This window comes from Poecilia reticulata, chromosome 7 (assembly GCF_904066995.2).
Source record: "Poecilia reticulata chromosome 7, P_reticulata-male-v2, whole genome shotgun sequence".
NCBI classification, from domain to species: Eukaryota; Metazoa; Chordata; class Actinopteri; order Cyprinodontiformes; family Poeciliidae; genus Poecilia; species Poecilia reticulata.
The window spans coordinates 2,327,805-2,352,191 of NC_088836.1; the positions used below are offsets into that span (position 1 = coordinate 2,327,805).

General features: G+C 39.5%; 1 protein-coding gene across 2 annotated transcripts in view; it reads left to right on the plus strand.

The window, feature by feature from the left end:
- The window catches only part of chchd6a (coiled-coil-helix-coiled-coil-helix domain containing 6a), a 95,876-nt gene that overhangs the window by 47,880 nt on the left and 23,609 nt on the right, over nucleotides 1-24,387 (plus strand). Inside the window, exons 6-7 of one of the 2 annotated variants that reach the window (XM_008412748.3) lie at nucleotides 650-720; nucleotides 21,915-22,050. In XM_008412748.3, the coding sequence (XP_008410970.1) occupies nucleotides 650-720; nucleotides 21,915-22,050 (207 nt within the window). The remainder of the gene's footprint in view (nucleotides 1-649; nucleotides 721-21,914; nucleotides 22,051-24,387) is intronic. The other variant, XM_008412749.3, reaches the window with a different exon arrangement.

A 24,387-nucleotide genomic window follows, 5' to 3' on the forward strand; every position in this document is an offset into this window, starting at 1 on the left:
CAGGGGATCTGCAGAGGAGAGACTGCAGTTGTTGTGGATTAGCTGATTGTTTTTTCATAATACCACTGCCGGCATGCACAAGTTTTGGTCCTCACCAGACAGACTGCAAAGGCAGAAATCTTGATTTTTCTACAAAAAATAATAAGAATGTATGAGTAATGCAGCTTATCAGCGCCGAGATTTAGTTTTACAGCAAGGGACTGTAAAACTTATTCAGGTTGAATGTAGAAATCTTCAACATTCTGTTAGTGTTATGATAAAGAAATGCTATTAAGTTGAGTTGTTTTGGTCTGTAGCCTGGAATGAGGAAAAATGGAGTGAAAGATTAAAGAAAGCAGCTGTAGATGAGCAAAATAAAATTTCAAGGAAACAAAATAAAAGGTAGAAATTAGTGAAAGCAAGGGAATTATAAGATAAAAAATGTGAGTTGTTTTTAAAAAAAGGTGAATATTCCATCTGATATGTTATTAATGTTGTTTACTGGGCAAACACTTCCACCTCAGGGGCTCTATCTGCACGAATCGACAAAAAATGTGATGCATTTATTTCTCTTCTGCATGTTCAAAAGGCAAACAAATGTATCTAATAATCTGACTAACAATCATTTTCTTTCTGTCTTGTTTTGTTGTTTTGGCAAAAATCTCTGTAGAATTTTGAGAGATTCAAGGAGAGTAAAGATCAATTCCACGAAGCCGCCTCCGTGACAGAAGCAAGCTTCAGGTGAGATGTGCACACAAATCATCCAAAATGCCCTCGCTTTTCCAGAGTCATCATCCCAACAGAGAAAGTTTGACAAATATGTCTCAGCATGCACACACTCATTCCTGCCTATGTGCACTTTAACAACCACAAATCCAATTTGTAGCTACAAAAGCTGGGAAATATTACAGCCTGCAGCCTCTGGAAACACTCTACCAACTTCCGCATGCAGAATTGCATTAACCCAACAGACTAATGAATAGCGTGAGGCAGCTATTTTTTTTGTCTTACCTACTTAAATGTTTACAGTCTCTGGAGAAAAGTCACCCGTGTGATAAATGTTTTAATCGGTTGCTTTAATTAAACAGAATTCAACAATAGCCTGTTTCACCATCCTCACTTCTCACTCTGGAAGTGTAATGAGCCACAGCCGGAAAAAAGATACCTAATTATTGCCACTGCAGAGTGTACAACACACAAATTTAATTGTGATTAGAGACCAAACCTTGACTTGCTGTTAAACGACAAGAGCCCTCAACATGAAAAAAGCCAAAAAGCTGAAGTCCTCAGAGAAACTACAAGGAAGTTCTCATCCCTGAGGCTAGGCTTTTCTGCTTTTGGGTTAATTTTTCACTTTATATTAATGAAGTTCTCCCCATGTTGCTCAGCAGAGATGATTTTTAATTTATATCTGTTTAAATGTTTTATTCTTTTTTTTGCTGTGGCTTTGACTGCTGTTTATTTTTAGTTGTTTCCATCTTTCTTAATAGAAAAGTATGAAATAATAGAAAGTCCAATATATGCACTACTCACAAAAAGTTATTTGGCTTAAAACTTATGACATTACGTTTATGGATAAAATAAAGACAATATGTTACGATTATATTATAGCATAAAAGTACAGCATTTAAGGAGAAGCATGCCAATAGGATTTTCTGAAAGTTCAAACAATCACTGGACGAAAAGTGGGATTTTTGACCCTGTATTCTGACGCGAATGCAGCTAGTCAGCGACAGACATCGACAGCAATCGACAGTTGGCGGGGCAGCGCAGTTTCGCCGGCCGCAGTCGAATGCTGTCGAATGGGGGGGGGGGCTGTTAACAGCTTAACGACTCTACATAACATGTGAATAGCAACAGGAGACCTACGTGAATTGTCAGTCATTGGATGAAAAAACAATGACATCACAATTCATTATTTACATGTGATTGGTTGGTAGATATCTCCCTATTGGACACACTAGACTTTTATAATTACCGGCCTGGTTAAGCCCCTCCCTAATTATAAAAAATAACCCAGAAATAAAAATACACCAAGCACAAGGCATAAGTTTATATTTTTAATTTTTGTTGAAAAAGAAATATGTACAGACATGCATATAACACACATCTACAAATAAAGAAACCACACATATATAAAATAAAACATTTTTGTGCATTGTCAATACATAGCATAATTACATTATGTACATAAACAATGTTGAAGCATAAAATATCATCAACATTCTAAAATAGTAGATACTCACACACAGTTGCATCTCTGTCCTCATCACGGACATCAGACAGTTCCAGAAGAGTCTCATTGACACAAATGTGACTCTCATTCTGTGGAGTCTGTGGAAATAAATGTAAAATAAAAAAAATATTGTAGCAAATATATTGCTTTCTCAAAAATACGTAAGTAAATAAGTTAAAATTATTCTCAACCAGCCATTATACAGTCGGGAATCAACACAGTGATTATACATACCGGCTTCATGACTTCGTCCTCAGATCCGTCCTCTGTCCGCCATTTTGTAGATCTTTACTGCATTACACACTATGCCTTGCTGTACTACGTTACAACAAAATAAATAAAATAACGGGAAGATCAGTTTTCCTTACAAATATGCGAGTGTTCACTATTCACTAAATGTGAAATCATAGCTTACTGAATTTCTGTCTGAGGTCTGGCTGGTACGGCTTGGCCATTTTTAAGGTCTGAAAAAATCAAAGAAGTATTTTTAAGAGTTCAGAACATCAGATGTAATAGAGATCGCAATACAAAATCTCACCCTACACTTGTTTCGGCATTAAGAAAATGACAGATCGCTTTCTGTAAGAAACAAACAAAGCAACTCGCCTCGCACGTGCTCGCTACTCATAAAAGCTTTCTTACTGTGAGTTCGGTCTTGTTGGACCGCCGCGGTGTCATCTGTTGTTTTCCGCCGGATCATTGCTTAATATCAAAACGATACTGGAAAGGTAACTCCGTGAAATAGGACTTTTTCCACCATTTCACACAACACACAGGTATTTTTCGTTCATGTTGGGTGTAGGCAGTTAGCACTCGTTACCACCATAGACATAATATAAGAATATACCCCGCATTGGGTGCTCCGGCGCAGGAAATACGGCGGCCATCTTGGAGCGGTACTCCCTCCTACATTGCTCAATCAAAACAGCAGAAGATGCCTCAGCACTGAGGGATATTGCTGTTCAGATCTATGAATTATTGATGTGAGGGTTCCACAAACAACATTTCACAATAAAGATGGACATATTATTGTGTATATATTGTGATTAGAATATTACCAATCTAAAAAAATGTATTATTCTCTAACATTGACTTAGATTATCTGACACAAGAGCCTATATTAGAAATGAAACAATGTAAAACATATTATAAAACTTAGAATATGTGTTTTAACATTCACCAGCAAAGTTTACACAGGTAAAGACTATTATTTAAATGTAATTCTTTCACTAGTAAGATGCATCCCAAATCTTCCGTTTTTGTTTTGAAATTTTCATAAAGACACAATGTGAGGAAGAAGAGGGAGATATCTATAAAGAGAGACCGATTCACAGCAGCACGGATGAATCTCACATCGGATTTGGGACTCAATCTCAGCTGCTGAATCTCTGAAGCTAGAACATGTCGGCTGAAAAACATATCTATATACGTACGTACACAATGTACATACGTACGTGTACATACGTGTACATTCGTACATACATACGTGTACGTACGTGTACATACATACATGCATACGATGTATATTATTCAGTATTAATCATTATTTATTTGTGTTTGTATTGATATTACCAAATAATTTATTGAATAAATTATGAACGGCTGTGTGCTTTGTAATATGCTCATCATACATCAATATCAGAATATTACATTCCTATTCTATTGTTATAGCCACTAAGCATATTTAAATATGCTGAACTATGTATTAAAATATAAATACAATTGTTTATAAATGTAGCTTTGACATATGTTTGAATATGGTTTCCAATAACAAAAAAGCGTGTTTTGATCTATTACATGCGCTGATGGTCATTGTGCTGCTAAACACATAAGGCTGAGTGGAGTGGTCTACCGCTCCAAGATGGCCGCCCTAAATCTCGTCAGTGACAATAGGTGAGAGCGGTCCATGAGGCGTCTCTCCTTGTATTATGTCTATGGTTACAACCAGTGCAAATCTTCCTCTGGAGTTTAATGGTGGCTACTTAACCGACTATGAAAGTTCATTACTGCCACCAACTGGACTGGAGTTTTAATGAAAGTTGACAGAAAAAAATTCATTCTAAAAGTTATTTCACAAACTTTCAACCATTTTGTTCTTCAATTTAAATTTGAGAGTTAAGCAACTGAATACTGAAAAATCTGTAGTTTCTTAAGTCCCGTACTGTGATGTGGAATGACCACCACCACTCCAATATAGCATGACTCTGGGTCTTTCAGTGAACATTAACTTTAGTTTGAATATTATTCACAAAAATATTTAATGTACAATCTACCACTCTGGAACATGTTTTTTATTATTATTTTTGATTAAGTTGTGCAATTCCTTCCATCACAAGATAAATCTTCAGATAGGAGGAATGTCAAATTAAGATCACGTTTCACAAAAGTCTATTGTATGTAATCATGCATATTCTTCTTTTATATCATCAATTCAACCAAAACTAAGTTTTTCAGTGCTCCTAACACACATGTAATATATATATATTTAATGGATAAAACAGATTGTTTTCTCCAAACATACTTCTTTATAGTGAACAGAAATTAAAAAGGATTAGCTACAAAATAAATAAGAGTCAGAAGGCGGTGCTCAACAGTTTATTTGCATTTGCATGGCACTCAGCAACTTCATTTAAATACGAAAACCTCTGCTAGGCACAAGGGAAGGGGGGTGATAGGGGAACAAGGACACACAGCGTTTTTGACCATTTTTGGCAGTGTTCGACTCTGACAAAAACCTCTTGCCGAAAGCCCTCAATCTCCATGCGCACGGCAGAACAAGGTGTCAATAGCTGACGAAAATCCCATTTTTCGTTCTGTGAATGTAACTGGAAAAAAAGCCTTCAATGGTGGAGGGTATACCTCCACTGTCTATCTCATGCTGTTCACAGGTCGACTTATTGTCTGTTGAGACATGGCATCCCACTTTTCTTAAAGGGGGCCCTCAGGGTCATTGTGGCTCTGGGGTCCAGAGTTATGACTCAGCTGATCCCACTGGTTTTCTATAGCATTCAGGTCTAGAGAAGGTGCGGCCTTCCCAGTCTCCAGCAGACGTTCCCTAAACATGGAGCTGGAGTATTGTCTCCATGAAGATGACATTAGGCCTGTGTTGTTGATGCAGGAATACATTGACTGGATTAATGATGTTATTCAGGTAAAAAGGGCTGGTCCATCTGAGAGCATCCTGTTTGATGATGTCAGAATGTGATAATGAGTAGAACTGTTTAAATATCATTTCCGATTGAACCAGGAAAGGTATTGGTTGATTTATGTATCAAACACTTGTGAATTTTATCATTTTTCTTCTCGTTAAAGAACAACAAGTTGTTCAAAAATACAGAAACACTGAACAGTAGGACATGCCCATTTAAAAGTTTAGAGAAGGTCACATTAGTTTTTAGGTATTTTAGGTTCATCTTGAAATTTCTTCCGAAACTAGAATATCCCTAACCTTTTCTGAATGGCTCATATTTTTAAATGTATAATTGTGTAATGATAGGAAAGAAGAAATGAATAAACCATTAATAAACGTACTTATATATTAAAACTTGGACCGAAATGCAGCACCTTCTTATATATCATAATGAAAGTACTTTAAGTAAGCAGTGTTCTAATATTGCCTTAATGCACATTTGGTACTGCAGCACAATTTATTCACTAGCTAACCTAAGCTGCCAAACATTTCTTGGATACTTTCCAAGAATGATGTGGCAAAATGTCACAATTCAGAGACAGTAAATATACCACAAATAAGCACCTATGGTATGAAACTCCTGTAGCTGCTGCCTATATATCTGAGTCGCATAACTTAATCTGATTCGCTCACCTCTGCATGTTGAGTACTTGAAGCTGCTTCAAACTGCCAACCTTTTTTCTGAATAACTCAACAAATTATTATCTGACAACTAGGAGGCCTGACAATGTGGAGTGCTGAACTTTCAGCCCAAAGTGGTCAAGCAAAAAGTAACTTCCTTTGTCTCTATGCAGAGCAAATTTTACATTCTTCTTCTCAGTGGACATGCAGTGTATGAAATGGAGGTTTAATAGAAACAAAGTAGTTTAGTTTTTGTTTTTCAAAGTCCTTTATAGTTTTTACATGGTTAAGAGTCAGTCTTCTATTAGAAATTATTGTGATCTTCTTTTAAAAACAGCAGATCTTTTTCAGTTGTCACAGTGGACTGTCTCTATAACCAACCCTGTCCTTGAAACACACAACATTGGACAGACAAATAGTCCACTATTTTACTCCTGGAAATGTAAGTAAAAGTTCTCTGCAGATCTCACTGTGACCACAGATTGAGTGAGCATGGTCCATTTTTATGAGGGGCCGTTTAGGACAAAAACTACGTTTTGTCTCTCACATACTACTAAAAACTCATACACACACACAAGATATTAAAATTGCACTTATATACTACTAAAATATCACAAACATATAAAATTTTTCCCTCTTACACACACAAAACAAAAGAAATGCGCAATACACACTACTAAAATATACACGCAAACAATTTTGTTTTTTCACGATAAGACTAAGATTGTACATATAAACTAATAAAATATAGACTAATTTTTTTGTATGTGAAAGACTCGGTTTTGTATGTGTGAGAGACATTTTTTGTATGTGTGAGAGGGACTCAATAGGACCAAGCCAAAAACTTAAAGAAAACGACCCCGCAGCTAAATAATGTTAACTGAAATGGCCTTCAGATTTTTCTGACAGTTTTAATGACACCTTGTGCTACCTGCTTGGTTAGCTTTAGCTTCTAACAAAAATAATAAACACTTGTATATACTGTGAAATCCAAACAAATAAACGTATGTTAAGCGAACTATGTATATGAATCGATACTCTTACGCAAACAAAAAATTAATGCATTCATAAAAAATAGTCAAAAACATGATAATTTTAACATGGAACTTACCTTGTTTTAAGCTCCATACAAGACGCCATACTGCTTTCTCCTCGGGCAAACATGTGACGTCACAAATACGTTACAATTGTGGGAGGAGCTGTTGGTGTTAATTTAGAAATCAACACCAAACAGAATTGCTTTCATTTAACTCTCTGGAATAACACCAGCTCTTTAGGAAAACACTGCAGCCTGAAGTGACCCAGTTTCGATTTTTTTGACGTAATACGACCTGTATCTGATCTTGAACAGCACAGGTCGGATTCTTTTTCGAATGTGACCCATATCCGACACATATCCGATTCAAATGCGACTTAACGTTCAGGTCACATTCATCCTAACTGAACGTCACTGATTCTCAACAAATCTCACTCCTCTGCGACCTGATACGCGCAAGCGGGAAGAACAACAACCATGACGAACTATATTAAGATTAAGTTAATATGCTGCTTCGGCCGGACAACAACTTCAAATATGTAAGTTATGCTCCACCGTCAGCAACCATGTTTACGTCCGCAAACACTGAGCACTTCTTTTTATGGCAGTTTGCAGAACACTGAGAACGCTGACGCTATTGCGCCCTGTAGTGCGCATGCGGGACACTTTCAGGTCGTTTGCCTGTTCACACTGCAGAACGCATACAAGTCGCATTTACTGGCAGTGTGAACGGCCCCGGCAAAAAAAATCGGAATAGCCAAAAAATCGGAATTGGGTCACTTCAGGCTGCAGTGTGAACGCACCCTAACACTCATGTTGTTGAATTAGACTAAACAAGTGTTGAATTTAACATACAACACCAACACTGGAAATCTAACACTTTTGAATTTGCTGTGTATATATGATATGAAATATAGATTTTATTATTAAAAATTTATATTTTCTGATTAAAAATTGTGTTTTTTTTGTTTTTGTATATATTTTTTCTCATCTTCTTGGCAGCCCTAAAAACGTAGTCAGTGCCTTTAATGCTACATGTACAGATTGCCTAGTCACTCACTGCTGACTGAACCAAATACCTTAAAATCAGACTAACACCATAGAAAACACATTTTAGAAATGGAGTTTGTGGTGGTTCTGCCATTTGACACAACAACCATTAATCCCTAAAAGATCTGGTTCAGAATGTTCTCTCCCTAAGAAATATCTGTCATGTGAAGATGACAAAGTACATCTAGCTGTTGATTTACAAAATAAAAGGAATTGACTTGCCCGAATTGACTTGCCTGTTGTGTTTCTTGTCTAGATATATGTTGCATGTGAATGTGTCAGGAGGAAATCTTTCTCTCCAGAGCATAAAGCATGAGAATGAGGCTAAGACGAGTTGTGCAGATGCCCATGTCACCAGGTTATCATCCGAGCCATTCTAACTAGACCAGCTGTCTGTTATACTGGTGTTTGAGTAAGTCTTAGCAGCCTTTGTCAGATAGACTCCCAGCCTCTGTCAAGGATACGATTGTGCAGCAGTAGCTCTGCAAACACTGCAAACATCAACAAGCTAAATCAACAGCCCTGGTTAAAAAAGGCCTTCTACATATGATTCAGTTATATATTTTGAAGGAAATTTTGAGTTACGGTTTCCTGAGTGGGATCCTGTATGTTGGATTGTAACAATTTTCTGTCACAATGTAACAATGCATCTTTACCGAGGTCTTGTATTTACTGTATGAGTGTGATTTATTCTCCTCAGCTCTGGAAGCAACTCCCAGAAAACCTAAGATGTTCACTAACGACTGATTTCTTTGAGTCAGAACTGATAATATTACTGCAGATTTCCATAACGATTCCATTTTTTTGTACTTGTTTGAACTTGTTTCTGAAAGGAGTCCAGTGGAATTTCTGGCATCCATGGAAGTTAGGAACCAAAACTGTCAGCGTCTAACTTAAATCTATGAATACTTGAAGCCTCCTTTAGAAAGACTTACAACTGCTTCTTCCCTAAACAAAGTTAATTCTGTATTTTTGCCACTTGGAGCCTGTAAACAAACAAGCACCTTCTGATTATCCAGACACTAAGCTAACCTGGAATGCTGCACCCCTGCTGCTCCCTCATTAATGCACCAGTTTTCAGCTGCGCGAAGGGTTTTCTAATAATCAGTTAGCTTATCAGTGATTAGCAGCATCACTATTGATGCAGAGGACTGGCAGATGCTGATAATAAGCCTCTGAAGAAAAATTGCATCTTTCTACAGTGTTTTTAAACTGGATGAAATGTTTGTGTATTGCATGAAATTGTGCTTATTTTTGGGAAAACACAGGAATTTGTACGTGATTACAAACTTTTAAATTGTATGGTGAAAAAGTTGATGAGTAAGGAATTGATTAACTAACTAAAAATTAAACTGTACATTTTTTCAAAAGTCTTAGATGTAACTTAATGTGACCCTTTCAAATATACATGATAAATAATGTCTATTTTTTCCCAGCTTAATGTATTATATATTCTGTACAATTCAATTATATACCAAAACCAAAATTTTAAAGTTAAAGCTGCAAAAAACAACTACTGTCTTAGTAATGTTCTCCAAACGTTAACGTAATTGCAGTATGTTAGCTAAAACAGTGGCTTTCGCAGATCAAAACAAAAAAACAATTTTTTTATACTCCACAATTTCTGAAAAGATAAGATGTTAGTGTTGCGTCACACAAGGCAAAAACTGTTCAGAAGATTGACAACAGAACGGAAGAAGCTGCAGGAATTCTTTCTAAGATAACGTTTGTACCTATTTAAAATGGTTTAAAACTTTGTGGGAGGATGTATTGTGGTTTGGTTAAACCAAACTTATCGTTATTAAAACACAGCATGATCAAGGGATAACCAAAGTGAAAAACTGTGATAGAAGCATCAGCACAAGCTGGGGTTGTTTTTCTTCAGATGGAACTGGGGGCTCAGAAAACATTGGAAGAAATTAGCAAAAGTTACAAATACATTTTGACAGCACAAGTTCCCACAAGCAGATAAATTTAGAAGAATTTTGAAAATATTATCAAGTCAACATGTGGGATGCTAATAGATGCTACCCAAGAAGTAGATTTTAGGCTTATGGCTGGGGCCTGACCCAAATCCCACCTGACATTTGTACGAGGCCAAAATTACTGTATTTGCTTGATGGTCAGATTAAGTCAAACTTGGGCTTCTGTGGAGCATTTATTAAGATTAGAAAACAAACCTCAGAGAAAATTAAGCAGGAATGTACAGTATAAAGTTATGTTAATTTACTTATACATAGTCTAAGGAGTCACAGGAGTAGAGAGTTTACCCTTTTGAAGAACTAAAGAAATGAAGGTGCAGAAGTTAGACTGTAACAAGCACAGCACACTGCATAAAACACATGCAGCTGTTCCGCTCCTATCAATCACACATCCCAGAAGATTTGCACCTGACTCACCCTGCATGGCCAAAAAGGAGATGGAAGACGTTAAACAGCAAAACTGAATTATCCAAAAAGTTACACTGCTTACTCAAATTAGAGCCTGAAAACAAAAGTAGTAAAATCTTAATAAAAAAATATGTCTGGTTTACTTTGGACTCGGGCCTCTAATTAAAGTTAGTCGGGTCGCATCAGGCTCAGACACAATGACTGTGGGTTTGGCTCAGGTTGGATGTTTTTTTTAGGCTGGATTTAAACTTTACAATAAAGACAATTAAATTGAGTCACTTGTTGTTTCATTAAAGTGTTAACTTAAGGGACTGCACCTTATGCTACCAGGTTATTTCAGCTTTTTTGTTTCCTATATTTTTTCCCTAAATTATTGTTTTGTGAAAAAAACTGTCTAAAATTATTATTTTCTCATTTTTAAGCCCAAAGGCCTGTATACGTCTGTAAGGTTGTGTGGAGTACGAGATCGCTTTCATGCGCACACAGTTTGGATAATCAATATTTAATTGAATTTTAATAGTAGAATAATGATCCTTGAAAGTTGCTCTCAACAATTCATCATCGTTTTAGAAAATTATCAGTAACTATTTCTGGTCTTTCCTCATGTCAGTGGGACAGAATACAAAAAAAAATCACTAGAACTTGATTTGTTTCGTTAAATGCGGGCCCATTCATTCATCAGAGACGTTGTGATCTCCTTGTATATGTTTACAAGGGGCAAAGTGAAGACTGAGTACCAGTATATAGAAGACCCTCTTTCCCTGACTGTGGATGCAATAAGTATGGAGGGATGGTAGAGGATGATTGAAGGAGTGTACAGATACAAGATAGAGAAGAGGATGTGTACCGTCAGTCAATTGAAAAGCTGTCAAGGTGCAGGTGCATACAAGCTACAAGCTGAAGATAAGAAGCAACCCTTTCTCTCTAGCTGTTTTCTACTTCACCTTTCCTGCACTCCCTCTTGTTAACATCTCTCCCTTTCTCTTTTTCACCACAGCACCGGGATTAATCAGACCAGTAATGGTAAAGCAGTCTGTTCGGGAATCCTGAGCGTCTAGCATGTCAAAAGTCAATTACTGCCTCAGTGGATAAGACAGAGCCTGTTTGCCTGGCCATATGGTTTTATATTTGGATCCATAGTAGTTTGCACATCTTGGCTTTTACAAATCAGTACAAAATATTACATTCTTTCCTTTTCAAACTCAGCAAATTGGAATTTACAAAAAAATAAAAAAAATAAAAATGCATCTGCTATAAATTTGAGATTTGCCTTTTGTAAAAGTTGAAAAATTATTTAAAAGTAATCAATCTAAGGTCAGAGCCAGCAGGTAATTAACCCAGTTTAACGAGAGGCTAAATCTGTCAAAGTGTAATTAGTCAATTTACACACTTCAGTAATGCCATGAAGAAACAAAATAATAATAAAAAGTCATTATTTGTAATTTCTTGTTATCCCCTTTTAATTAAAAGTACAAAGTCAACAAAGCAAAGATTAAAAAATACATAACAAGATTTGCAGGTTAATGGTTTTGTGAACACAGTGAAACATTCAGGTGACATTTGATTTCAAAGAAAAACGGCTTGGTCACAATTAAATGAAGGTACTTGTGAATCCAACAAGGACATTACTATCTATAATATAAGTGGTGAAATGTGAGTATTTTCTCAGCAGCAGTACATGAGACACTGCGTTCACCTGCTGATGCCAGTTCATATTATGTACAGGTGAAGAGTCTTGTTTTTTTCATCAGGAGAACGGATCGTCTCACCTATTCTGTCTTATTCTTTGTCAGTAAGAGAGTTAAGCCAAGTCCAAATTGTTATATCTGTAAATCTCCCTAAAGATTACATGGATATACATTTTTTTGTCTGACTAGAGATGGCTAGTGATATATAATTACTGTGTGTAATTTAGGGTAGTTTGAGCAGACTTTGTTTTTTGTCTTTTTTTTTAATTTCCTGAAATAGCATCATAGAACAAAACAATCTAAGCAACTCCTACACAGGTAAACAAGTGAAAAGTTTATTAGAATTATCTAAATGTTACAGAACCAGCACATCCTTATTATGTTGGGTTATGTTAGAGATCAGCCTACCTTATTCAGTCTGCAACCACCATGCAGCAGGATGCAGCGTTTCCAGCTGATCCCATCCAAGGTTCTGCTTGTAGTCCAGGGAGAGTTTCATATTTTTTTATTATCTTTTACTAACAGAATCTCAATGATTTTCACCCAGTCTGCTTTTATCCTGTCAGAACCACTGTTTCCCAAGTTTAGATTTAAGATTTGGGTCAGAAACTGTAGGTGAACAATATTGCATATGTTTTCCTACTCTTAACACTGGCCTAAATCTGTATGGATTTACTCAAAGATACTAAGTGGATTAATTTAACCTGAAATTACTAGGAGAGGAGGAGGAACAGCATGGTGTTAAAATTCTCTATCAATCTTCTTTTTATTATTTTCAACTAAGTCAGGTGTGCCCAAAGTGGGTCCTGGAGTTCTCTCCCTGGTTTATCACACCTGGACCAAATGATGGCTCATTATAAGGCCTAAAAAGGGCCTATAAAGGGTTGTAGTAGCCTGCTACAACCTGCTGAGGTTGTAGCAGGTTACTACAACCTCAGCAGGTTGCTGAGGAGGTTGTTACTACCACCAGGGAGAGAACGATAACATGCAGGATGCCGGGCCTTGAGGACTGACTTTGGGCACCACTGATCTAAGCAGTGAGACTTCTTTGTATTAGTTTGAAGTAGTCTTGATGAATCAATCAGCAGTCTTTCTGTAGGTTTTTAAAAAATTGTACTGGCTTTTTATTCACTTATTTGCAACTTCACAGCAGACAAAGAAGTGTGAGCCATAAAAATTGCTCTGCGTGTCAATACAATCTGAAAATTGTGCCTTTACAAAATCTAAGCAAAGACCTGAGACCAGAACCTGAGTACCTCTGCTCCTTTGGAGATGTCAAGTCTGAGGTGTTAAGGTGTCAACTGTCAAACCGTTTCTCAAACACACACAAAAAAACCGTACTCAGCAGTACTAGTGTTACATACTACTGTAAGCAGAGCAGACGTGGATTGTTTCAAGCCCTGTAACACATACAGTACATACCCACAGGAGCAAAGAAGACTGGTGTGAACTGGAACTGTGAGCAAGGTGTGATGTATGACTGCTGCAGTCGTACAGCGTGTGACGACGGACACAAAACACAGACTGGCAGATAATAGTTTTAACTGACTGGTGAACTGGGCTTTAACAATATGAAGATGAGTCTCAGTTGTATAAATTTGTAGCATTTTAAGAGCCTGATAAATATTAGTTAGCATTAGCAAGACTGAATTATCCATAAGTCCAGTTATTGTTGCTTAACATGGTCGACTCTGTTGGTGTTTAAACTTAGCTTGGACCCTTTGAATTGTTTATTTAGTGTGAAATAAATCATACACTAGAAAATGTATGTCCTGAGATTAGAAACGCCCTTAATGATTTTTTTAACCCTACTGACGTCTTAAGAGATGAGGACAGTTAAACTCTGATCTTTTCACCATGTGCACAGTCCGGCGAGGTCACACCGGGTGCATTTTTACAAGGTTTTTTTTGTATAGTTTTGGGAACTGATGGTCTGACAGGACAACCCTACCTGCTTCCTGGCTAATCCACCATGACATTTGCAGCTCTCCTTCTGAGCATCATTCTAACACTGCAGGAGCGTTAAAATGATTAAAATTACAGTATGTCCAATTTAGCTGCTGCTTATACAGAACCCATCCATCCATCCATCCATCCATCCATGCATCCATTTTCTTCCGCTTATCCGGGGTCGGGTCGCGGGGGCAGCAGCTTCAGAAGGGAGGCCCAGACTTCCCTCTCCCCAGCCACTTCTTCCAGCTCCTCCGGAGGAATCCCAAGGCGTTCCCAGGCCAGCCGAGATACATAGTCCCTCCAGCGTGTCCTGGGTCTCCCCCGAGGCCTCCTCCCAGTGGGACGTGCCCGGAACACCTCACTAGGGAGGCATCCAGGAGGCATCCTGACCAGATGCCTGAGCCACCTCAACTGGCTCCTCTCGACGTGGAGGAGCAGCGGCTCTACTCTGAGTCCCTCCCAGATGACCGAGCTTCTCACCCTATCTCTAAGGGAGAGCCCAGCAACCCTGCGGAGGGAACCCATTTCGGCCGCTTGTACCCGTGATCTCGTTCTTTCGGTCATGACCCAAAGCTCATGACCATAGATGAGGGTGGGAACGTAGATCGACCGGTAAATCGAGAGCTTCGCTTTTTGGCTCTGCTCTCTCTTCACCACGACTGACCGGTACAACGCCTGCTTCACAGCAGACGCTGCCCCAATCCGCCTGTTGATCTCCCGCTCCCTTTTTCCCTCATTCGTGAATAAGATCCCCAGATACTTAAACTCCTCCACTTGAGGCAGGACGACCCCCCCTGACCCGGAGAAGGCACTATACCCTTTTCCGGCTCAAGACCATGGCCTTGGATTTGGAGGCACTGAGCCTCATCCCGGCCGTTTCACTCTCGGCTGCGAACCGCTCCAGTGAGAGCTGCAGATCACGTTCCGATGAAGCCAACAGGACCACATCATCGCAAAAAGCAGAGATGCGATCCTAAGGCCACCAAAACGGATCCCCTCAACACCTCAGCTGCGCCTAGAATTTCTGTCCATAAAAGTAATGAACAGAATCGGTGACAAAGGGCAGCCTCAGCGGAGTCCAACTCTCACCGGAAACGAGCCCGACTTACTGCCGGCAATGCGGACCGGTCATACAGGGACTTGACAGCCCGTATCAAAGGGCCCGGTACCCCATACTCCCGGAGTACCCACTACAGGGCCTCCTGAGGGACACGGTCGAACGCCTTCTCCAAGTCCACAAAACACATGTAGACTGGTTGGGCGAACTCCCATGCACCCTCCAGGACCCTGCTGAGGGTGTAGAGCTGGTCCAGTGTTCCACGACCAGGACGAAAACCACACTGCTCTTCCTGAATCCGAGGTTCGACTATCCGACGGACCCTCCTCTCCAGGACCCCTGAATAGACCTTACCAGGGAGGTTTAAGAGTGTGACCCCCCTGTAATTGGAGCACACCCTCCGGTCCTCCTTTTTTAACAGGGGGACCACCACCCCAGTCTGCCAATCCAGGGGAACTGCCCCCGATGTCCATGCGATATTGCAGTCGCGTGAGCCAACATAACCCTGCAACATCCAGAGCCTTGAGGAACTCCGGGCGGATCTCATCCACCCCCGGGGCCCTGCCACCGAGGAGCTTTTTGACCATCTCGGCGACCTCGTCCCCAGAGATTGGAGAGCTCAACCCAGAGTCCCCAGGCTCAGCTTCCTCAACAAGATGGCATGTTGGTGGGATTGAGGAGGTCTTCGAAGTATTCCGCCCACCAGCCCACAACGTCCCGAGTTGAGGTCAGCAGCACACCATCCCCACTATAAACAGTGTTGGTGCTGCACTGCTTCCCCCTCCTGAGACGCCGGATGGTGGACCAGAATCGCCTCGAGGCCGTAAGGAAGTCTGTCTCCATGGCCTCTCCAAACTCCTCCGACTCCCGAGTTTTTGCCTCAGCGACAACCCGAGCTGCATGCCGTTTCGCCCGCCGGTACCCATCAGCTGCTTCTGGAGTCCCACAGGCCAAAAAGGCCCGATAGGACTCCTTCAGCTTGACAGCCTCCCTCACCGAAGGTGTCCACCAACGGGTTCGAGGGTTGCACCAATAACCTTGCGGCCGCAGCTCAGATAGGCCGCTTCGGCAATGGAGGTACATAACATGATCCACTCAGACTCAATGTCCCCACCTCCCCGGAACGTGTTCGAAGTTCTGCCGGAGATGAGAGTTGAAGCTCCGTCTCACAGGGGACTCCGCCAGACGTTCCCAGCAGACCCTCACTACACGTTTGGGCCTGCCAGGTCTGACCGGCTTCCTCCCCCACCACCGGAGCCAACTCACCACCAGGTAGTGGTCAGTGGACAGCTCCGCACCTCTCTTCACCCGACTGTCCAAGACATACGGCCGTAAATCCGATGAGACGATGACAAAGTCAATCATCAAACTGCGGCCTAGGGCATCCTGGTGCCAAGTGCACATATGGATGCCCTTATGTCTGAACATGGTGTTCGTGATGGACAATCCGTGACGAGCACAGAAGTCCAACAACAGAATACCACTCGAGTTCAGATCAGGGGGGCCGTTCCTCCCAACCACGCCTCTCCAGGTCTCACTGTCATTGCCCACGTGAGCGTTGAGGTCCCCCAGTAGAACAAGGGAGTCCCCACGAGGGGCACGCTCCAGTACCCCCTCTAAGGACTCCAAGAAGGGTGAGTAATCTGAACTGCTGTTCGGCCCGTGAGCACAAACAACAGTCAGAACCCGTCCCCCCACCCGTAGGTGGAGGGAGGCTACCCTCTCGTTCACCGGGGTGAACCCCAATGTACAGGCGCCCAGATAGGGGGCAACAAATATGCCCACTCCAGCCCGGCGCCTCTCACCGTGGGCAACTCCAGAGTGGAAGTCTGTCCAGCCCCTCTCAAGGAGACTGGTTCCAGAACCAGAGGCATGTGTCGAGGTGAGGCCGACTATTTCTAGCCGGAACCTCTCAGCCTCGCACACTAGCTCCAGTTCCTTCCCCACCAGAGAGGTGACGTTCCAAGTCCCAAGAGCCAGCTTTTGCAGCCGAGGATCAGACCGCCAGGGTCCCCTCCCTTGGCTGCCACCCATAGCACAATGCACCCGACCCCTTTGGCCCCTCGGACAGGTGGTGAGCCCATCGGAAGGCTTATACAGAACATGTTGAATAATTCAAGCATTAATTGGAGTACAACTTTTTAATTTAGTAAACAAAAATCCTGTTGTAGAATAATAATGGTAATTATATTGCTATAAATTCTTTGTACAGCTCTTTTTAGCCAGCTGAACAGCATTTACTCAAAGCTTATAACATTTTACAAGCTGGACGCATACAGAGGAACGCATCTTTTGCACCATTTCTGTTTGCAAAATCTCTCTGTAGACTGTTTGAGTCCGCTCTTCTCTTCAACTCATCGGGACAAGACTTAAGTCAGGAAACTGACATGTTCATGACACAAGGTCCATTTTATGTCCAGTAAGTTATTTCTATATGCGACAGATTTTGTATATTATCCTTCTGATAGAGCCTACCCATTTTCAGTTTTCTTCTGGAATCTACCAGACATTCATGACTCCATACTATCCCACAAGCTTTTCCACATAGCTTTTCCTTGTCTCGTTCCAAACCTGACTAGTGTTGGTTGCTCATTTGACCAAAGCACAATTTTCCACTGGTTGCTATGGTGATCCGAGGATACCATTCTTTGCCACAGCTCTCTAATAGGGAGCTTTTGAGATGTTTCTATCTCTCTTACCCTCCTGCTCACTATATGTGGTGAGAAGATAATTGTCCTGGACCTGTAGCTAAAAGAAATGGGCCTCTGTGTCATCGCTTATTTATACCCCAGGGAAACAGAAAGTCACGGCGGACAAATTCAGAGTTGTTTGGGGAACCAGTAATTGCTCCACCAGTGATTGTTTTGATTCAGAGCAATTATTTTATCCGTAGTTCAAATGTACTCAAATTAAAGCTTGGATTCTTCAGTGCATGATTGTTACTGTAATAAAAACTGAATATCCATATCTTTACTAGGGCTTCCCAATCGCAACAAGCAATAAATGAATCATAATGAATTAAAACGAGGTCAATAATTTCCATTTGCAAGATTTATTGCTTTTCCCTTTTCTCTCTTTCTACCAAAAACTGGAGGATAAAAGTCTTCAGTCTGCTGCTGTGGTCTCAAATAGATTTTTTAAAATTTTGTTTACAGAGACTTTGTAGTTTATTTTATTTGTTGTTTCTGTTGTTTTATTTATTTTAGATGTTTAAAATGTCTTCCACTTTTAAATCATTCATCGCAATAACTTCTGGGACAATTTATCGTCCAGCAAAATCAGAAATGGACAATTATTTAAGCTCAACATGTTTAAATCATCTAATTGTCGATGTTCTCAACTTAACTTGGTGCATGAGTTTAGCTTTTTCTACCATTTTCTTTCACTAAGGTTCCACAGTCTGATTACTGTATGAAAATAAAATATAAAGCCAGAAACCCAAATTCATAGTCTGTCATAGTCATAAAATAAGTCTGAAATTGTCTTTTCTCTGTTTGCCTTTTGTGTGGGTCTGACTCTTTGAGATGTTAATAAGATTTTCTAATTACTCTAAAACACAGTACAGTTTCCTGTCCTCTGTAGTTGAAAGGACAGAAATAAAATGATGCGTGGGGAAAAACAGTGCTTTATATCTTTAGCCAGAGCCATTAAGGGAGACACAAAAGCATCACTCTTCATCCGTAAGCTTGACTCGGAGGCGATAAAAGCATCTTCCTTATCAGCTTTGTAGCCTTGCCAGATGACTTTGTAGTTTGCTGGCTGTTTTTGTGTCTTCTCTATTCTCCAGTTTGTCTTCATTCATTTCATTTCCATCTTTTTTTTGTTTTTTCTTGGTTTTTGGTCCAGAAGTCTGAGGCCTCGTCTGTTCCGCCCACTACCATCTTCTCCGTCGGCGATTAAATATAAAGAACCACGCCATTAATTAAGCAACCAATCTCGCTGTTTATGTTTTGTCATATTTGCTCCTCACAGATGCGTGGAGAGCTCCCTCCCCTACAAATAACAAATGCTTCCTCACGCATTAAAACATTTAACAACTACGGCTCTGTACGCCACTCAGCTGAGAGGGGCAAAAAAGAAACCCTCGCCACATCCAGCTCGCTTTTTATTATTTATTTCTGCAAGTGCTTCAGTTAATACTGTTGATTTAAAGCTTCACCTTCAATTTGGTGTAGCATGTGGACAGAGCTTTAGCTTTTTTTGCTGTGGCTGAACCAATTTTCTGCTTCAAGCGCCTTTAATAAACCTCGTAGCACTATCAGGAGGCTTCAGCTTCCCTGATGAAGGCCATTTATTTCAAATTAAAGAAGAGTTCCTTATCTTCTGTGGACTCAAATAGAAGAGGGGCAAGGGGGAGATAAAGACGGCATGCTTTGGTGTCGCACTGTCTGTGTAGTTAATGCAGTGACCAGGAAGGAGGAGGCGAGTCGGAAAAGCAAAAAAGACCCGAGTTGAAGGGAAGACAAAAATATATAAAAGTGAAGGAAGGAAGATTAAACGGGCAACATAAAGAATAAGCATTTGTGTGGAGGAACAGAGGAATCTGGTAGGCTGTCATCTTTTTAAAACAATTATCTAAAGGAACGCCTTTGGATCCTTTGTTCTTGCATTCTCCATCGTTTTATTTCAATTTGGGTTTTTTTTCCTGTTTCTCTCATCATTTACATGTATTTTTTCTCTCTAAGCGTCGCCACCCAGATAAACTCTGTTATCATTAGCGTCCGTGCAGATACAGACATGCTGTAATTGAAATGACTGAGGTCAGCTCTCCTCCACAGTCAAAAGCAAAATGAGTCTTTAATTTAGCTTTCAATTAAACGTGCCGTTAAACACTCCTCTCAGAGCAGGTGTGTGTGCGAGTATAAAGCATTAGCACGTTGCCACATAAAGTGTATGTGTGATTTTTGATGTCTAAAGTGTGACAGAGTGTGTGCATTCGTGCACGTGCCTCCCTGTACCTGTGTGGGCGTACGTAGCTTGCTTGTCTCTACTTCAATCAGTCAGAATCTATTAAAGCAAGACGTCGAGGTAGCAAAGCCCGTCATCTTTACCACTCTCACAGATAGACAGCCAGTGAAAAAAATTATAATACAGCCCACATATCAAATTAAGCTCAGCTAATTCAATCTCTCAGAGCTCACTTTTGTGCTGTATTTGATCAGAATGAGCCTACCCACTCAATTAAGTGTGATTTAGAGCTAATTGTGTGATTTACAGTGAAGCACGAACCATCCACCCCACTCGTTGTTAAACAGGTTCCCATCGGTGGAGATGTGACTTGTTTTTCATCTTTCTTTTATAATTTTTTTTCTATTTAAACACTTCAATTCTCAGCAGATCTTTTTTTTATATCTTGAAGAATTGTTGCACTAGAAGAAGGGAGATTAAACATGCTTTAAAAACGTTAAATATAAAACAACTCTTGTCTTGCTGAGTGTGGGTTGACATTTAAAAATGAATCATAACAGATCCTAAATATCTTTTTTAAAAAATCCTAGAAACCATTTGTATCACAGGCATGAGTGTTGTCCATTAATTGATAACATTAAGCCATCCTTAATGTTAGGATGACTTAATCCTAACATTAATCCTATTAGCTCTTTTGCTAACTTTGGATACATTTAGTGTACTAAAGTTTCCCTAATTTAATATTTTCAAATGAATTCAGCTGAAAACTGTTTGACATTTGTCTTAAAGGTCTGGTTGTCAAGTATTAAGCATTCTTTAAGTAGTTAGATGTTTATTCATGCTCTTATTTTGAAGGCGGTAAGACTGTTTACGTTGCAGCTCCATTTCCTCTTCTCATGTACATAACATGTAAATTGTATGCTAAAATTAAACTGGGGCTTCAGGATAGTCTGTCAAGCAATTTGAATTTAAGTTAGCGCTAGTTGTAACGATGAATAATTAATCCGGCTGACAAGACGAAGATGAAAACAACACTGGGTTCACAACGAGACAAGACAGTGTCTGTTGGAAAACTACAAAAATCTTTCTTTTGTTTTCTTCGTTAAAAGTTTGCAGTTTTCAACTTGTTTAAAGGAAATTTAAACAAGTTGAAATTTCCTTTAAACAAGGAAATTTTAAAGGAAATTAAAATTCCTTTGTAAAATAAGCCAGTCTGTGATTGATTAGTCCATATTACGTATTTTCACTTCTCTGCATAGATACATAGACACATTTTAGTAGAATCAGTTTGCAAATAATAACTGTAATTTAAGATGCCAAACCGACCTTACCCCTTACCCAGTTTCTGTAAACAGATGGTTATAAAACAGTTAGAGCTCTTTGCAGAAAACCTTGAAATTTCAGCACATTTTGAAGACACTGAAGGTGGGATTTTAATTTTGAATGCTCTGAACATTAGATTCATTGACTGTGATGGAGATTTAAACATTGAAATCAGTGTTTTAGAAACTGGATAACCCTAAATTGACTTTGGTTAGCAGTAATTTATCAAATAATATCCAATAGAGGTGGTGAAAAGTCATTTTAATTTAACGATGTCTCGCTGCAGTCGAGTTGCTATGTTTACCCCCTACGACAGCACGTATCAGACAGAGAGGCCATGAAGTCCACAACTCATTTCTGAAGCTTTACTGGTTTATGTTGCAGCAGTCAGTCACATTTATGTACAGGAGAGAAAATGTAGTTCTTTATCTCTCTAAACATAAATCCGTCTCTGTGTTTTTGACTCTGTTATTTTTTCTGCAGCTCTCGTAACACGGCTCCTGTGTGTCCTGGCCTGCAGGCTCAGATTTTATCCTGCTACAAGGACAACAAAGACCAGACCTTAAAGTGTTCAGACTTGGCTAAGGAATACATGCAGTGTATAAATGCTGCAAAGAAGGTGAGAATTCTTTCCTCTAAATCTGGAACAGGTAGAAATAGGAATATCAGAGGAGCATATAGAATAGGACTGTATCTGCATCCATGCTGTATTCATCATCTGTGTGAACTAGTTTAGGTTGATTTGCTTTTATAATGTCTCTTTTGCAAAGAAATTCCTCATCCTTCTTTAATAAGTTCAAAGAAATGGGACGACAAGAATAAAAATGTTTCCAATGGCACCTTAATGAACTTTTGGGGAACTTTTTTGGGTTCTTTTTTAGTTTTCCTGTCTGTTTTCCAACAATATTCCTGAGAAGTGAAAGACTGGGAGGAATAATAATTGCTGTCAGAGTGTGTGCTTGGAAAATGTCATTGATAACAGCTTGCAGAGCGAATATCTGATGTGAAAATACAAAATCAAAGTTTCCTCTGCAGAATCTGTGCTGTTTTCTTCTTAAAGTCATGAAAATAACAGCTTTTCAGAATGACAGTGTTGCTTTAAGATAAGTTCACCTTGTCACCAGAGAGCTAATTTTGGGAAAACTTGGGGAATCACAAGAAGGCACAGTCAGAAACCCCAGATAGTGTTATTCTGTCTTTTGATAAATTCTGAATATGATCTTAACTGCATTAGCATTGGCAGTGAGTATGTGAGCTTTGGGACTGAAGCAAATGTAATGATGGTTGCAGCAATAATGGCTTCAGTTTCTACATGTGAACTGTATAAAGATATACAATCTAATTGCTTATGTTCTATATTATCTGAGTACAAATGGGATTTTGTAATAAGAATGCCTGATTATGTGTCTTGCCGTTTGATATTTTGGCATATTTAATCTTTTTAATCTCTAAAACGGCTTATAAAACCTTTTTTTCTCATTTAGAGACCTGGAAGTTGTTCTCAGGCGCCAGAAATGATTCTTTTTTTGCTTCATATTTCAGCTCCCGGTACCTTTTGTTCATTATATTAGGAGTTATGCTTTGAGAAAGTATTCACACCTCCTGAACAGTTTGTCAATTTCTAAAACAAACCCCAATGTATATTCTTGGGATTTTCTGTGGTATTTTTACACAAAGTAGAGCAAAATTGTCACAAAGGAAAATAAAATGATTTTCAAATTTGTAACGAGTAAAAAATGTTTGGCATGAGTTTGTTTTCAGCCTCGTGAGTCAATACTTGGTAGAAATGCCTTTTAATGCCGTTATGGCTGTGTCCACACAGCAGGTAAACAGTCCCACTACTTATGGCTCTGACTTGCATCCAGACAGACGGAAGTTACAGTCAATTCTCCACAGAATGGAGAATTAGTTGTTCTTTCTTTTCATTAGCTGCCCTCGTGTTAGGATTTTGTGACAGTTGCTGAACAAACTTTAAAATCGGTCCATAGATGGCATCCATAATTACTTCCACAAACAGTTGCATAGAGAAATCCTCACTTTACCTGTCCATTAAAACTGCTTTTGTTATTTGTGGTCAGCCAATATGCAATTAATGTAAAACATCAAGGGAAACCAAATAGGATTATCTAGCTACACTATGCATGCTTTTACTAACACGGATGTCTTTTTAGCAGCTTTTTTTCTTGCCTGGTCTGAAATGGTGTTAGAACCTCTGCTTTATTCTTCATCTGCAGATAAATGAAGTTTGTTCCGAACTGCAGCAGATTAAAATTCCCGTAAACTCAAAGAGAAAATGAGAGGAGAGTGATGAGAAGCTGAAAGAGTATTGGGATCCTGCACTTCTAAGGTTTCTGCTGTAAAGGCATTTTGAAGCTATAGCTGCTTATCGTGTCAGATAACGAGAAGTGAAAAAAAAGAGAAACACTACTACAGTTGATCAGGGAGAATGTGTGTATGTGTGTGTTTGTTGTGTGAGAATAGCTTGATTCATTGCTGCGTGTTTTACCCCGCACAGCCGGGACTTTTATCTTGATTGCCCCCAGAGGCACATCGCTAACTTTCACTCCTGTCGGTGGGAAACTTTTGAAACTTCTTCCTGATTATGTGTCTTTAAAAGCTGTTGCTGTTAGTTTGGTTCTTACTGACAACTTTTCCTCCTGAATAGAAGCAGATTCTGGATAGAGCTGCATAGCATTAAGAAAACATGCAGTAGTTTGCCTCAATGCTAGACTCAAATTCATCAATTGTCTAGCAAGCTGTTGGGAAAAAAATATTATTTTAATCTCAAAAAGATTTTATTGAAAACCTTTTGATGTCTTTCTTTGGCTACTTAGTGACTTTAATTTCTTAATAACTTTACCACTTTACCTTCTTATATGCATAAATTAAGATGTTGAGTCCACAATTAAGATCCAATTGCTCAACATGTTGGCAGTTTTATGTCTGTTCCAGGCAC